This window comes from Drosophila subobscura, chromosome A, assembly GCF_008121235.1.
Source record: "Drosophila subobscura isolate 14011-0131.10 chromosome A, UCBerk_Dsub_1.0, whole genome shotgun sequence".
Classification (NCBI taxonomy): Eukaryota; Metazoa; Arthropoda; class Insecta; order Diptera; family Drosophilidae; genus Drosophila; species Drosophila subobscura.
In genome coordinates this window covers 14,108,534-14,124,427 of record NC_048530.1, presented here as the reverse complement: position 1 = coordinate 14,124,427, position 15,894 = coordinate 14,108,534, and the positions used below count along the sequence as shown (strand labels likewise).

At 49.9% G+C, this 15,894-nt stretch overlaps 3 protein-coding genes across 3 annotated transcripts; 2 read left to right on the top strand and 1 right to left on the bottom strand.

The window, feature by feature from the left end:
* Positions 1 to 39: 39 nt before the first annotated feature.
* On the top strand, positions 40 to 2,732 carry LOC117895677. Its single transcript, XM_034803505.1, has 3 exons — positions 40 to 272; positions 331 to 2,520; positions 2,591 to 2,732. The coding sequence occupies exons 1-3, from the start codon at positions 204 to 206 to the stop codon at positions 2,603 to 2,605; spliced, it is 2,274 nt and encodes a 757-aa protein (XP_034659396.1). The 5' UTR covers positions 40 to 203; the 3' UTR covers positions 2,606 to 2,732.
* Positions 2,733 to 3,229: 497 nt separating this feature from the next.
* Positions 3,230 to 9,570, bottom strand: LOC117903436 (transforming growth factor beta-1-induced transcript 1 protein). The gene is made up of 4 exons (XM_034815460.1): positions 9,553 to 9,570; positions 5,104 to 5,337; positions 3,950 to 4,183; positions 3,230 to 3,881 (listed from the first exon to the last, which is right to left on the bottom strand). Exons 1-4 carry the CDS (start codon positions 9,553 to 9,555, stop codon positions 3,804 to 3,806), a joined length of 549 nt encoding a protein of 182 aa, XP_034671351.1. The 5' UTR covers positions 9,556 to 9,570; the 3' UTR covers positions 3,230 to 3,803.
* Positions 9,571 to 10,402: 832 nt separating this feature from the next.
* Positions 10,403 to 15,590, top strand: LOC117903426. Its single transcript, XM_034815448.1, has 3 exons — positions 10,403 to 11,347; positions 14,590 to 15,357; positions 15,430 to 15,590. Exons 1-3 carry the CDS (start codon positions 10,431 to 10,433, stop codon positions 15,527 to 15,529), a joined length of 1,785 nt encoding a protein of 594 aa, XP_034671339.1. The 5' UTR covers positions 10,403 to 10,430; the 3' UTR covers positions 15,530 to 15,590.
* The last annotated feature ends 304 nt before the right edge of the window (positions 15,591 to 15,894 follow it).

Below are 15,894 nucleotides of genomic sequence, written 5' to 3'. Positions count from 1 at the left end.
CTTTGTTTTCAGTTCACATCAAAGACTCCCCTCACTTTGGAAGCGGAGCTTCAGACAAAATTTAGACTCAAACTGAAAATATAAGCCAAAAAATCAATTCGTTTCTGAATCTGAACAAAAATTAAACCCCAACGAGTAGCGAGTAACGAGTAGCGAGCAACGAGCATCGAGCAGCGGAGTAACGAGTGCAGACACAGAACACAATGAGCAACGAGAGAGATGCGTTGAGCCCTGAAGTTGGTGGCCTGGGCAGCAGCAGGTTTGAGTTTCGGGTGAGTAGAGAGCAAAGCAAACAGCCAACAGACACGGCACACATCAGAGCCATTCCAGTTTGCCGGTCCGGACTCCATGCAGAACGCGGTGCAGCGGCACAACGATCAGCGGGCAGCGGAGTTGGCTGAGCAAAGTCGCCGGCGGGATGACAGCGGCAAGTCGTTGGGTGGAGGGCCGATCTTCTGCAAGGTGCGCAGCTCTGGCCGTGATGTGATCAGCAAGTACACGTCCCGCGACATGGACGTGGAGACGCAGCTGTCGGTGGCAGCTCCGAAGTGTCGCCACTTCCAGCAGCGCATTCCCAGTGAGGTGTGCGACGAGTTGGACTCGCTGGAGTCGCTGGAGTCGGTGCCCGCCTGGGTGCAGGCATCCGGGGCAATGCTGATGGTCGTCCAGCCACCGCTCCAGCAGCAGCAGGCGCAACGTGTCAGGGTGTCAGAGGGCAAGCCCAAGCTGCAGATTCCACCGTGCGTGCAGAGATGGGCGCTGAAGGTGCCACCCAAGCCGCGCAAGAGAGCGGCAAAGACGCAGCCAAAGCGCAGAATCATTCCCGAAGAGCTGCGGCAAGCGAACAGCGATGCTGGCGATGCTGGGGATGCTGGCGATGGGAGCGAAAAGAGAGCAATTATCCAAAAGGCCATCGAAGTGCTGTACCGAGAGCCGACGGCCTGCTTTGCGGATGTCATACCCTCGCCCATGATGTCGCAGGCCATCAGGGTGAAGGTGTGCGAGGCGCCGAACATCTCCTACTTTGCCGCAGGCCAATTCATGCAGCAGCATCGCAGCCTTGAGCCGGAGTCGACGGCGCCGTTCTTTCGCGAGGACAGCGACCTCGAGCACGAGTACAAGCATCGGGAGGAGTATATGTGTGAGGTGGGGAGTCGCCCCAGTTGTGGCAGCAGCCAGGCAGACGCCACACTGGCCAACTGCCACAACAGGCCGATGTTCTGCGAGGTGGAGTGCGGCTCGCGGGGAGTGCATCTCTGGCGCAGTCTCAACCCGCTGCGGTACACCTCACAGCGGTCGGAGGAGACGCCGGCCAGCAGCAGTCAGCATCGGGTGGTGCCACTGCCGCACAAGAAGAGTCCAGCAGAAAGGGAGACGGATGAGCTGCAGACACTCCACTCTCGCCAGCCTGGCGGGCGGGACGGGAAGTCGAGTCAAGCTGCCACTGCCACTGACACTGCCACTGCGACTGTCCCCTGCCAGCGGCCAAAGCGTCGCAGGTGCCGGCAGATGCAGCTGCCGGTGTGCAGCCAGTCGCTGGAGCACCTCAAGTGCCAGAAGCTGGGCATCTACAACAAAATCTCGCTGAAGCAGGAGCGGATCATTGGCGCCCTGGACCGACTGCAGCACAGTCTGCTGCAGCTGCAGGTGCCCGAGTGCAGCAGTCAGGAGCGCAGGAAGCGGGAGCGGAACGCGTTCGAGTTTTGCGTGCGCTTCTCCAGGAACTTCCTGTACCCGCTGAAGGGCATGATCGACGATGTGCGCCGCACGCCGGTGACCCACTTCCACAGCGTCACCTCGAACGAGGCCTGCCAGCGGGTGGTGTCCGTGTACGGGCTGATGCACCAATCGATTGCCACGTACCAGCGCCAGCTGCGCTACTTCCTGCTGGACAAGGTGCCGCAGAAGCTGAGCGCACTCATGGAGATGATCTACACGCTGAGCAGCACGTGCGTGGAGAAGGGCATACTGGACAGGCAGGACCCGGTGGCTGAGTGCCTGCGCGAGCGGTGCACAAGGTTTCTCACCTTCATCGAGGACATGCAGGAGGAGCGCTTCAAGTTGGCCCGCGAACAATATCGCCGCGTCCACCGACAGCCTCAACCGCCCCAGTCGGTGGGGAAGGAGCGAAAGAGCAAGCAGAACTACGACCTCAAGATGTGCCTCAACGATCACAAGATGTACGAGCCGCGGCTGGTGGCCAAGAAGAAGCCGCAGGAGCTGAAGCGCGGCCGTGTGGCACGCACCAAGGCACCCGCCGGCGTGGCACGGGCCACCGAATCCGCTGCGGATAATGCCCAGAGCCCAGAGGAGGTAAGGACACAGGTGGCCATGGATGACGTGCCCGAGGCAAAGTTGACCGAGCAGCAGCCAGCGGCGGGCAGGGACAGCCGCAGCGCCAAGCTGGAGGATGAGCTGCAGCAGGCACTGATCGATGCATTGCGTCATGTGTCCAGATCCGAAGTGCAGCAGGTGCTCGATCCTCTGATGCGTTCCATTGGCGCCATCCTGGACGAGAAGGTAAGCTGCAGATTTCCACAAGCATTTGCTTCACTTTTGCTGCATTTTTCAGCACTCTTTCCCTTTCCAGATGCCAAAACATTAATTGAATTGAGTTTAATTGACAAACGCAAAATTAATACAGTGTAAGCTTTCGGCGAACGACAAAACCACAAAATTGTGCAACAAAATAGACAGGATTTCGGCCATCGATGCATTTTTGTATGGAAAGTGGCAGGCAGTTCCACATTGCAAAATTGAGAAAGTATTTAGCATGAATAAATGAAGAATTGTGTTGGGTTATTCGTTCAGATGAAAACCAAGCGGATTTGCATTGGGAAATGTTAGCCTTGGGCTCAGCGCTGAGTGTGGTCCAAGCTGACGTCTTCATCACACAGTCTACAGCTTGCCTCGCTGTGCGTGGTGAATATGTTTTGGGTCCTCGCCACAGCGCACAACAGCGGAGAGTCTCTCCACAGAAGCCGACAATGTAGACAGCACTGCAGACGCTAGTGCGCTGTTAGCGCTGCAGACTGTTAGCGGTTAGGGGACACAGGATGTTTACAGTGGTAACAGCTCTGTAGACACTAGCGCGCTGTTAGCGGTTACAGGAAACAGAATGTTAACAGTGCTGCCGAGACGCTGCTGGCGCTGCTGGTTTCAACGCTCTGTTAGAAGGGGAGAACTTCGCCACTAAATGGGTTTAGAAATGAACCTTCCACCTGCGATATATTCTGTAGCTGTTCAGATTAATGTTTATTTATTGTATTTCGTTTATCAGATACTTTTGTGCGTTACGAAAAGCAATCAAGAGAGGGTCTAATCCAGAGGGCGGACGGGTAACAATTGAAAGAAAGCTTTGTGTGTGTGTTTGTTTGTGTGTGTGTGTTTGTTTGTGTGTGGACAACAATTGTTTTGTGCCTATCAACTAAACAGATTTATAATAATTAATTGTAAGCATTAACAGCCAGCAGCCAGCAGGCAGCATTCAATCAGCGCCATGCTGCCTCCTCCTCCTCGGGCCACCCAAAACGCACTGCTGCAGGCGCTCGACAGGTGTGCCAAATGCATTTATCGTGTTCTTGTCTAATCCAACAATCCAAAATTTAAATGTGAAAATCCCAAAAGTTGTGCGCGCTCTTTCCGCGGGCGATCGCTTCACTGACTACAAATACCATAATAATAGATCATCCACAATAGATATCGAAGTGTGGAGCCAGTGTGGGGTGTGTGTGGGTGTGTGGGTGTGCGTGTGGGTAAGGGTACTTGCTGGTGCTAGTGTGGAGGGGCAGGAGGGGCAGCTCCTAGCCCGAGCAATCCTTGCACATCGGCTGGTTCTCCTCCACGGCGAAAGTGCTGGCCGTGATGGGAGCGCCGCACTTCTGCAACGAAAGCAAACAACAAAAGATGTATAAAAATAGTTCGAAAATAGTTCGAGCGGATACCTCACCTTGCACTTGAAGCAACTGCGATGCCATTTGGCCTTGAGTGCAACGATCGCATTGTCTGTGATCGGCTGGTCGCAGCCGGCGCAGCGGATGGCGAAGAGCTGCTCGTAGTCCACACGGCAGTAGGGCTGGCCGTCGCGCTCGTAGAAGGAGGTGCCAGCCAGTGGCTTCTTGCACGGACCACTGCACTGGAAGCACTCCTCGTGCCACGACTGTTCCATGGCCTTGATGGTGCGCTGTGGACAAAGGGGAACGATTAGCCATTAAGTTCGCATTTCCTTTGCATACTTTCGGGCAAAGTGCAGAAGAGAGGGAGAGGGAGAGAGAGAGGGAGAGGGAGAGAGAGTGACAAAATCAATAGTGCATGCAATATACAATGTGTGTATGTGCAGTGTGTGTCATAATCAAAGCCAATCAATCGCGCACACACCCACAACGAGCAGCGCTGCTGACCTTGCGGCCAACAGCAAACAGCAAAAGCTGGGGAGCTGCGGGAGCTGGGGAGCTGGGGAGCTGAGGGACTCAGTGAAAATGATCCGCATGGCATTGGGGAATACTCTATACGAGGCCAAGAAACTGCTGCCCTTATTTTTGGTTAGAAAAACAATCAAAATCAGCAAGGAACAAGGCAATTGAAATGGAAATCTTTTGGCACTCTTTGGGTAAAGAATTAATGATAAATGGAATATGTTGTGGCACAGATTCAAGCACCTTCTTCATAAAGAAAAAGTCTCCAATTAGAGTGGGAGCAGCGCCTATGAGCGGCTTCTGTGCTGATCGACTGCGGACTGCACAGGGAAGGGAATATTATTCGACAAATATTCAAATAGTTGCAAGCAGTTTGAGCAGCTTTAGCAGCGCCTCTCTCTCTCTCTCTACAGAAATAATATAAATATGTATTTCAATGGAAAAGACAGGCTAAATATACAAATGGCAATCACTTCCCTAATTAAATAGTTGCCAGATACTCGTACTTGTAGATGTCTAAGCATGTGCCCAAGAATCGCAAGACAAATGTTGACAATATTCATTACATCGAAGCTAGTAAAGCCGCAAAGTTTATGGCAAACAGACGACGAGAATTGCGCGGGGCCACTGTTGAGTGAACAGCGGGACAGGGACGGCAAGGGGGGACTGCTGTACGGACTGTACTCACCTCCATGATGGGCTGCTTGCAGCCAAAGCATGTGCCCGAATAGTTCTTCACGAAGCAGTCGGTGCAGACGGGCTCATTGTCCTGAATGTTGAAGGTGGCATCTGTGATGGGCTGCTCGCAGTCCTTGCAGGCAAAGTGGCCCGGGTGCCAGGTCTGGCCCAATGCCGTGATGATGCGCTGCTCGATGATCTGCTTGCATTTGTAGCAGTACACAGGCGGCTCCGGCGAGTGAGACTGTGGACGGGGCGGGGCATCCGTATTAGTTTCGATTCATTTCAAACGGAAATCACGTACTTCAAATATTTCATAATACATCATAAATAATTCTCTCTTTTGCCTGCAGAAGGGTACAGACTGCTGGGGGGAGTGACTGTGGGGACTCATCTTCGGTTTGTCTGTCCGCCTGCCCCTCATGTCACATCGCAGGGGAATCGAGTGCAAAAACCGCAGACGACAGCGAAATTTCCACGTAATCCAATACCCAAATGCCCAAAGGCCTCAACACAAAGAATATGAATATGAATATGTACGTACATAAATGTATGTAAAAATGTATGTAAATATGTATGTACGTATGTATATGCATACATATAGCACAATAAGTGATGAGCATCAGCGTAAAATAATTGATAAAAACAGCAACAATAACCATACATTATACAATAATGAGTTGTGCCCGTGGGTGGCTCACAAAGTTCTGCAAAAGCAGTTGAATCTCCATCGAAGATCTTTTTTATTGGTAAGCAAATTTCTAGGCTTCCATTTTGACATTTTTGAAGGCATTGCGCTGCCATTTCGGGTCATGCCTAACTGCTCTTTGGTGGCTCTCTCGGCCCCCATACTTGAGCTTTGTTTAGACACGTTCCGGCCGTTAGCACCCACCCAAGAGGGAAGTGCCCCCACGCCTTGTACGCCCAAACAGGAAAAACTTCAGAGTGAAAAGTGTATGCCAGCATGCAGACACGAAGACAATCCTAGTCCTCCATTGATGCTCCGCGATTAAAGCTCTCGAAGTGCAACTAATTTTCAGCACAATTTATTGGGTTTGCTACTCGAGACTTGAGTGTCAAGTGGCCCCCCACCCCATATGATCTATGTTTATGGGCTTGTAAATGTTAAGTAATTGCCCATAAAAAACCAACCAAAAAATCATCATAAAAATCATGCATCATGATAATAAATGAAATGAAATTTCAGCAAATGTTTCTCAAGATTTGTGTAGCTTGGGGAAACCCCCGTCTGCCGGGGCGGGGGGGGTCGTGCTGGTGCTGTGCGAAATATTATTTACATTTGGCCGCCCCGCCCCGCCCCGCACACTCGCAATTTTGGCCAAAAATTTAATTTGCACAAATTAAACGCACATTAACCCACCGCCCACCGCCCCCTGCCCCACGACCCAGCCATCCGCTTCAAGTTTTCGCGCCAGATGTGGCAACAATATCATTTCGCTCCCCCTCGCTCTCTCTTTGCGTTTTTGTTCCTTTTGCATAGACGAGGGACGTCTCACTTAGATCATCGCTAGAGTTAGAAACGAATTAAACACACAGAGAGAGGGAGCGAGAGAGAGAGAGGAGCAGCAGCAGCAGCAGCAGCAGGAGGGAAGGGCAGCAGCCTCACTTCCAGTAAGTTTCGCTGCCATCCCGAAAATAACAATAACAAAAGCAACGAAAATAAAATACAACAACAACAAGCATTAGGAAACATTTTCAACGCCTAATGGGCAGCAAGCAAAACAAACACAGAAAATTCAACAAGCAAAACGAAGCACGCAGCCAAAGGTCGAAGTGCCAATGCCCTTACCCCGAGGCAGGCGGTGGCAGCATTTCTGTACCATTTGGGGTAAAGTAAAGCGATAATCTGCAAGGGAAAGCCAACAATAAAACTCCAAAGAAGCTTTAATCCATCAGCTGAATATTTTTGCTCTGAAATGTAAGAGTTGTGGCCGATAAAACACCCACCAGACATCCAATAATATCTAAATAGATGCTTGCTAAATTGATAATTCCCAAAGATGTGCAAAGCCAACAAACAAAGCTATTCATTTGACCTCCAAGCACAACAACAACGAAGGCGATTGAGGCAGCGGGAGTATCAGATTACCAAACATTTTGCCACATTCATTTGGTGTTACGGGATGGATTGCCATGTTATTGATACACATAAGTGAGATCTTGAATGCCGATTGTGATTCACAGAAATATACCTAAAATATTTGCGCAGCTTTTGCTGATTTACAGGCCTGTCCTGCTGGACTCCACATTTGCGGAGTTTCCGCTCTCAATTCAATTTCGAGTGCACTTTTTACTGCTTTTTGCTCTTGTTGCTGTTGTTGTCGTTGCCAATTTGCATTTGCTATCAGTGGCAGTGGCAGTGCCAGTTGCAGTGCAAATAAAAACTGCAATTTTAAGCGAACAATTGGTGCAGCAGCAAAAATACAACAACAAATAAACAGAACACAATAAAACATCAGAGGCAGCCGCAATAGGTCGCAGGCAGCGCCTGTTTTTTTGCGAACTATAAGCGATAATTAAATCATTGAGCAGCTGAATCATGGGAGAACAATGGCACACAATTGTCGCAACGGAGACCCTAGGGGCACCCTTGGGCTAAGGGACTGGTAGATCATCCATAGATATACGGAAGATAGAGATCGAAAGATGAGGTGGCAGGTGGCAGGTGGCACATAGGGATTGTCGAGAGAGTCAGAGAGAAAGTCGGCAGGTCGCCCTCGGTTGGGCGTCAAGTGTTATTCTCTGCTTCTCGCATTTGTTTTTGCTCTGTTTACTCTGCCCCATGCTTCGGGCATCAATCAAAGTTGTCAATCAGCGAGCGGCAATTGTGGATAATGGTTCGTGGGGGTCATGCAGGGGGGACTGGCTGCTGCTACTGTTGCCTTGGATCAGATAATTTTTAGCAGACGCCTCCAACAAGCAGACGATCCCCCATAACATACTCATCCCATCCCATCCCACACACCCAGACACTCACACTCGCACTCGAGCACACACGCGCGTACACTGTGCGTATACGTAATGGCCATAAAATCGTTTAAACTGTGAGTGAAATGCCGAAATGGCTTTGTATGTGGGGAGGAAAATCGCCTGGGAATAAGATCATCTGCGGCCAATGCAGAACAGCGAGAAAACTTCTACGAAAAAGCGATCGATAATCCGAAGATGAATGGAAAGTGTAACCCCACTTGATCACCTAATAATAGGCACAAATATATGGTTGGGAATTGTGTGGGGAAATTGAATCAAAGCTGAGCACCTGCCAAATAAACGCCTTGAAAAGATAATCCAAGCGAAGATCATTTAGAGGCAGAGCCAAGCCCAAGCCCTAGCCCAGGCTCAGGGCAATAAAACGTTTCCGTTTATCAGATGTTGTGACTCTCGTCAAGCAATCTCCCTCGCTGCCCTCTCTTTCTGTGCCATGCTGAATGATCATCAGCATGATAATTCTGCTGATGACTCTTCTGGCGATGATTAGCTGATGCTTCAGGTTAAGCAGGCTCTCCAGAAGTTGCCTGAGTTATGTGGCTCTCGTTTTTATTAATCGGACAACAGATAAATCGTTTCGTAAATTGATGATATTTTGTGTGTAAAAAGTTGCATGACATCACCGTCCAGCCACCACACCACGCTCAGAATATTTCTGCGCTTAGTTTCATTCGCATTGTACACTTTTGTATAAGGAATGAGCGCGCCAGGCCCTTGAGTTAAACTTTTGCTTTCGCCCACTGAAAGCAGTTTCTGAAGTTTTGAAATTTTCCCCAAAACAAAAAGCATTTAAAGACTGTAACCAGAGTCGGAGGACGCCCACTTGGGACGCACTTTGATGGTGGCTCTTGAAATATTTTACCGATGAGGAGTACCTCACCTCAGCCGCTGCCCCTGCCCCTGCCGCTGCCCCTGCCTCTGCCTCGCTGCGTCTCAATCTTTTATTTCGTATTTTTAGTATGGTAATTAACATAAAGTCTAATAAGGCAAGCCAGACCATATATTGGCGAGTGCGTGAGCTTTAGCTTTAGTTTTGTTTCTTGTTTGTTTTGGGTAGGCTGCCCAAAAGCCAAATGGATGACGGTGGCTTGGAGCTGTCGCTGGCGTGTCTTTGGTGTCTGGGCGTCTGGGTGTCTCTTGTTGGTTGACACTCCGAAATTCCGCTCACACACGAGCTCCTCTCGCGAGGTGAAAACGGGAAAACGGAAAACCCTAGACATGCCAAAGCGGCGTATGAGCAATCTCTAACAGCTCCAACCTGTTTGGCCTACGCCCCCGCAGAAGATCGAAGCGGATCGGATTGGGTTGGGACTGGGACTGGGGACTGCGGACTGGAGCAGCCAGCCAGCTGGGCGACCAGTTGGAAAGTGTTTGAATTTCGGAGCACTCCGCTGCTCCCCCTGCCAGCCCCTTATATTTACAATAATTGAATAGATCTTGTGGGACTTACCATATCGAGTGCTTGCTGTTTAATTTCGCTTCAGAGAGAGATTTGTTTTATTTTGTCAAACAAAATTGATTATTGCTCGTAGCTCGTAGCTCGTAGCTCGTCGTACTCCGTATGTGTTTGTGCTGAAAACAGTCGGTTGAAGTTTATGCATAGGCCAACTGATTTTCTGGAAAAACAAAGCACACGCACATAAAATAATATTTCAAAAAAAATAATGAGGGTACTCGGGCTGAAGGTTTGCCCATACAAAATATATGCAGAGATATCTTGAATGAATCATATTGGGAGCCCTGAAAGATCTTCCGGACTATCATGCGGATTACTCAACTAATTTCTAGGCTTTGCTTTTAAGTGAGTTTAAGTGTGAGACGCAAAATGCTTGCCACTACTCTTCGTACACCCCTCGCCAAGGCAAACGTCGAATGCCTTTTAAAAAAATGTCAAACAAAAAATCAAGCAAAAAACGGAGTCGAACAATTTCGAGTAATTGCTGCAGATATTAATGTTAATTAGTTTATTTTCTATATTTATTTAGTTTTATTTCTTGTTGTGTACCGTCGAAATCTGAGTGGAGCGCGGGAGTAGTCAGATATAGGAGAAAGGTTGGCCGACAAAAGCGGAATAGCAGCAAAAGGCAGTCGCGGAAAAAACAGCAGAGTGCGGATTGTGGATTGTGGAGTCGAGTCGAGTCGAATCGAAACGAGGCGGGTCGAATCGTATCGAACCGAACCGGCGAGCGACGACCAAGAAACTGAAACAGAAACCGAAGCGCAGCGCAGCGCAGAGCAGGCGCCAAGGCAGCGCCGCAGCAGCAGCAGCAACAGCGACCGAGCAGCGCAGTTAGCAGCAACAGCCAGCAGCCAGCAGCGAGCGGGTAAATGGAGCCAACAACACCGGGTGCCAGTCGTCGGCAGTTCGCGCGCAGGCGCCGCGAGCAGCAGCAGCAGCAGCGCAGGACACGCCTGAGTCCCGTATGGAACTCCAACTGGAACAGCGACAAGCGTCCGCCGGTGCGAGGCTCCTCCAACGTGGCAGTTGTGCGGCCCAGCAGGAGCTCCATGGAAACCACAAAGACCCGTCCAGCCAGCACTTGTCTGCATTCGCGGGGGATGCACTCCTTCTCCAACCCCTATGTGGCGCTGCTGCACGGCAAGGAACAGGCGAATGGCGGCGTTGGGAAGAGATGCAACCGAATGCCGGTGGCCCCATGCCCCATGGCCTTCGGACGGACGTACACTGCGCCGCAGCCTCCCACTGCCAGCCAGGCGGCCAAGGGCGGGCAAAGCACAAAGACCGGCTTAGTCCGTAATGCAGCCGTCAAGGCCAAGGTGGACTCGCACCTGTGCTCCAGCTCGGATCACATGGTGCCTTTGGCGATGGAGAACAAGGCCCTGGCCGAGGCCCACCAGCAGCTAGATTTGCTCATCACCGGGATCGAGCGGGAGAGCTATCAAATGCCTTCGACACGTCCACCCCCACGCCGCCGCCGATCCAGAGGAGCGCGAGTCCAAAGCGGGAAAGGAGTGCGCTGCCAGATGGGTAAACCACCGCCGGTGCCAGCCGGCTCTCCCATGCTGAGTGCCCGCTACAAGAAGAGTGCAAGGGAGGACGCGGAGCAGATCCGACACCTGGTACCGTTGGCATGCAATCCACAGCTGCTGCCCCCGGCGCGGCGAGAGGCGCTGCTGGAGCTGTTATCGCGTGCCGAGCAGCACGACAATGGCATAGTGGAGCTGCTGCGGCCGCCCACGGGCAACTCCTCGAGGAACAACAGGCTGACGATGCTCCAGATGCTGTAAGTATTACACCCTCTTTCTCTCTCTCTTTCTCTGAAGGGGCTGGGCAGGGACAGAGGTAGCGGCAGCGCCAGCGGCAGCGGCAGCGACGGCCAACTGTGAATCCAAAATGATGTCATCGTCGGCCATCAGCTGCGTGCGCGAAGAGCGTGCGAGCATTCCGTTGCGATGGAGAGAGGCCCAGCAGGCAGCTGGAAACACTCTCTTCTCCATTCTCTTCTCCACTTTCCAGTTCGTCAGCTGGCAATGCTGCGCTGACGCCATCGTCGCTGCTTGGGAGTTACTCACTCACCTCTGCTACTGACGCTGCTAGGCGCTGGCGTTGGCGTTGGCAAAAAAAAAACAGCACTGCTGCTGCTTAAAATACCCTTGCAGAGGGTAGCATTGTGTTCGCACATATTTGATTTGTTGACTTTATAGCGAGATCTTGAGCAGCGTCAACAGCAGTACTTGTCCTTCTGTTCGTGGTGCCTTATATTTATTCCACATTATTCCAAGCAAGCCGTAAAGCTCCACCATGCCATGTGTGCACTCGATCAACGAAGTGTATCAAAAGCTTCGGCCCACGCAGCCTACGATTTTCACCGTTGTTTTGGTTTTGTTTTCCCTTTTCTTGCTATTCGTTTTTGTTTGTCGCCCTTTGGCGGCGATTAAAAAATTTTTACTACCAAGTGGGAGCTCTCTCTCTCTCTCTCTCTCTTTCTCTAGCCGGCAATGGCAATCTCCCTCTGCCTCTCGCACACTCTTTCTTCCACGTCGCTGTTCCTGCTGGCTGCAGGTTGGGGTTGTCCGGACAGCTGACATGCCCTGCGTCGAGGCTTAAGCCACTATCTAACTGTTGTCAGATAGGCGACGCTGACTAGCAAGTTCAGGGCCGCTTCTGCAGGCATGCCCCATAAGGGCAACGCTGCTTAGGTCATCGCCGTGTTCGCTTAGGCCGAACCCAAACCGAGCCAAACCGAGCCAAACCGAGGTGCCGTGTCGTACCGTACCGTGACACAGTGCCGTAGTCTCACCCCACCGTCAGTGCAACTGTTCCTCCCGTTGTTGCTGTAGCTTTTGCAGTTTGGTCTTTTCGCTGATACGAAGAACTTTCGTAATCAAATACAACGATCGTCGTGTGCTAATCGACAACTGTTTGCAATTGGAATTTGCGTTTTATATACATATGTATGTATGTATGTACATATGTACATACCGTCCTATGCACATAGAGGGAATATTTTTGCCAATAACTTTTGCATAACCGCCCGACTTGTTGGGATTTTCGCATTGAGAAGGGGAAACGTTTGTTGAATTTTCAAATAAAGAGTAACAGACTTAAGGCACCATGAACAAATGTGCAGAGAATGTGTTAGAGAATTACTGTAGAAGTGGGCAGGAAACCATCAAAGGTTTCACTCAATCGAGAGACTAGAATAAGTTCCCTCCAGGGCAAAGCAACGGCAACAGCAACAGCAAATCCCAACGAACATCATTTTGATATCAACACGTCAAAGTGTCTTGCGATCAATTTTGATACTTTTCATTGAGCTTTGGCCATAGGTAATACCACTTGCTTTTAAATATTATCAATTTTCCACACAAATGTTATTGCGATATGCTAGAAAATTATGCCTCACTGATGATGACCAACTTGCATTCTACATCTGCAACTTTTTATACCCAGGAAAGGCGTACAAGGGGTATATTAGATTCGTGTAGATGTCAGATGTCTCCCAAAAAGATGGTACATCAATTGATAAAAGACTTTTAGATACATACATACATGATTCTTGTTTAAATAAGAGCAATCTAAGTCATACTTATGGGTATTATTATCCGTGTACTTCCTCCCCTTATGTACCTTTTGGTCGTTCAATTTCGTTTGCACATAAATCATGAAAGTTTGATCAAAATCTGACTGGTTTTTGGGGTAGCACCACACGTAAAAGCTCAGATAATCTATTAATACACCTTAACTATATGTTAACGTAACGCCACTGGCTGTGCCCTTTCAATAACCTATGTATAAATCGGCAACTCCTCCTCCTCCCTCCGCCACCCCACCACTTTCTGGCACTCTGCTCTGATGACTTGACTTCGTCATTTGTGGGTCTCTGTTCTTATTTTCGACTTTTTTGGACACGATTTTTTGTTGCTGATGCGCTTTATTTGTTTGATCAATAAATTTGAGCGCTGCCATTTAGCGGGCTGCGAGAGCACTCCCTCTGCCTGCAGACCCCCCTGGCATATCCATACCCATATCTACGAGTATATCCACAGCCCACTCTCTGACTGGCAGAGGTTGCCTCATCACTATATTTTGGCGGTGTTTATTAATTAATTCTTCAACGGTTTTCGGCTTCTCCGCTTCCCAATTTGATTGTGTCATATTATTTACGTGCTACGCGCTATCACTGCGATTCGAGGGGTGGGATAAGCTGGCGAAGGGGGTTTGTATTCGCGCACAGAACAGGCACAACCTTAACCTCAGTGACCCAGACCCGAGGCTCCGCAGTCACCTGGCCCCCAAGCGCATTCATACACAAGAAGTGAGTGAATGAATGAATGAATGAACTCATACACTTACGAGTTGCATACGCTAACCCATGAAGCTTGCCAGGTCTAGAAACTGAAGGCAACGAATTAGATAAAACATTTAGAATATATTTTCAGCAGTTTTTAACAACGAAAATGCATATTTATACCTGAAATCTATTTAGTAATTTTATTTCTATTTTTTATTTACTTTTTATTTGCCAAATGGGAAGTTACATTTTTCGTACATCATTTTCGTTGTTAAAAATATCCATAAAAACGTCCAAAAATGCCATCAAGTGTCTATTTTGAGGTTAATTTAATTAAATTTAAATATAAATCTCAAATTGTAGTTCTGTAGGTCAAATGTGGCCCCAAGTCTAGGGCTTCTAAGTGCTCTCCGAAAATGAGGTAAAAATATTTAAGTATTTTCTGCACTGCACGGCAGGGTATTCAAGTTGTCTGTTGACTCGATGCCACGATTTGTTGGCATTTGCCTATTTGTGGCATTGGCCTTGGAGCTTCTGCCTTCCCAGACAAGGGTCTGGTGGGGGTCGTGCGTGGGCCGCGTGTGCAGTTCTCAGGGGGGTAAGTAAAGGGAAAAAGCTTTGCGTGTCTCCAGTCCGTATGAAACTGAATAGGAGCCGGGGAGATCCCAGGCTGATGCAATTACTCAGGTCTATAAATGTATCTACTCACCCCTGCCCTGTCCAACTGCTAGGCCTTTGAGCCTGGATGAGTCGCCGTACGGCAAGCAGATGTCCCAGAAGTATCTGTGCCAGCCTGGCGGCGCGGGCCTGCGAACCGACGATGAGCGCTTCAAGGAGGCGAAGATCCTGCGCAGTCCCACTGGTCAGGTGCTGCTGTCGCGCACCCTGGAGGAGGAGCTCAAGGATGAGCAAATGGTGCTTAACTTCATGGAGGAGAAGCTCAAGTGGCGGCAGGAAGCCTCTGCTGGTGCCCAGCAGCTCAACGAGCGCCAGCAGCAGGCCATGCGGGAGCGGGCCGAGCTGGAGCAGCACAAGCAGCTGGTGATCGAGTGTCGGGAGCGGCGGCGTCAAGCCGATCTCAAGAAGGAGCTCAATCAGCGGAAAGATATGGTAATTCCGCGCAGAATGCTGCCCAAAGTTGTTCCCGAAAGCGAGGATGAAGCGAAGGACGCTGCGACCTGGTGCCATCTCCGACGAGGCCATCAAATATCACACTCAGAAATGTTCAAGGCGGTCGATGATCCCCTGAATGAGCTCCTCGAGCGGCGACATCAGTTCCAGGTACATGCTCAGGCCATAGCTTTTCCCAAGACCAAGGAGGACACTCCAAGGAGCAATCAAGCCTCACACATCCCACAGCAATGCGTGGCCAAGGCCGTAGACCTCGATGATCCCCTGCATGAGCTCCGCGACCAGCGCCATTTGTTCCAGATGCATTCGCAGGACTGTTGCCTCTACAGAAACGCCCGAAGCTCCACGCCCTGGGAGATCTTTGCCAGGTATCACATCTGATATTCCCATCAATCTTTCAATCTATACTGATACTTCCTTCTGCTCTTTCGGTCCTACAGTGTGGCCGCGACCTGCATCCAGGAGTTGTTGGACGACGTGCTGGCCGCAGACAGCGACAAAGATGATTCTGGCGACGAATCTGAGATCGAATCTGACTGAATTCCCAAGACAAATGGCAACATTTATTTGCCAGCAAATTGAAAGTAATTCCAAATTCAGATTGAACCACAAATGTAACTTGAAAATGGGTTTGCTTGAAATGCAATTCCTCTCCAATGGTTCCTGTTTCTGCTGCTCTTTTGTTCTATTTAGGAGCAGTGCCTAAAAGCAGGCTACGTTTTTGTGTTATGCAAATTGTGGAATTCAAGGAATCATTTTTAGATCAGCGCTCACTCCACAGCTCTAGCTTGTGCTGTAGCGAAGATGTTGCCATTAAAGCTTGACCCAAATGCAATAATGTTTCCATAGATTTTCCAGCTGTTTGTTAGTAGAAATGTTGCCACAAGCTCCACCAACCACCAACA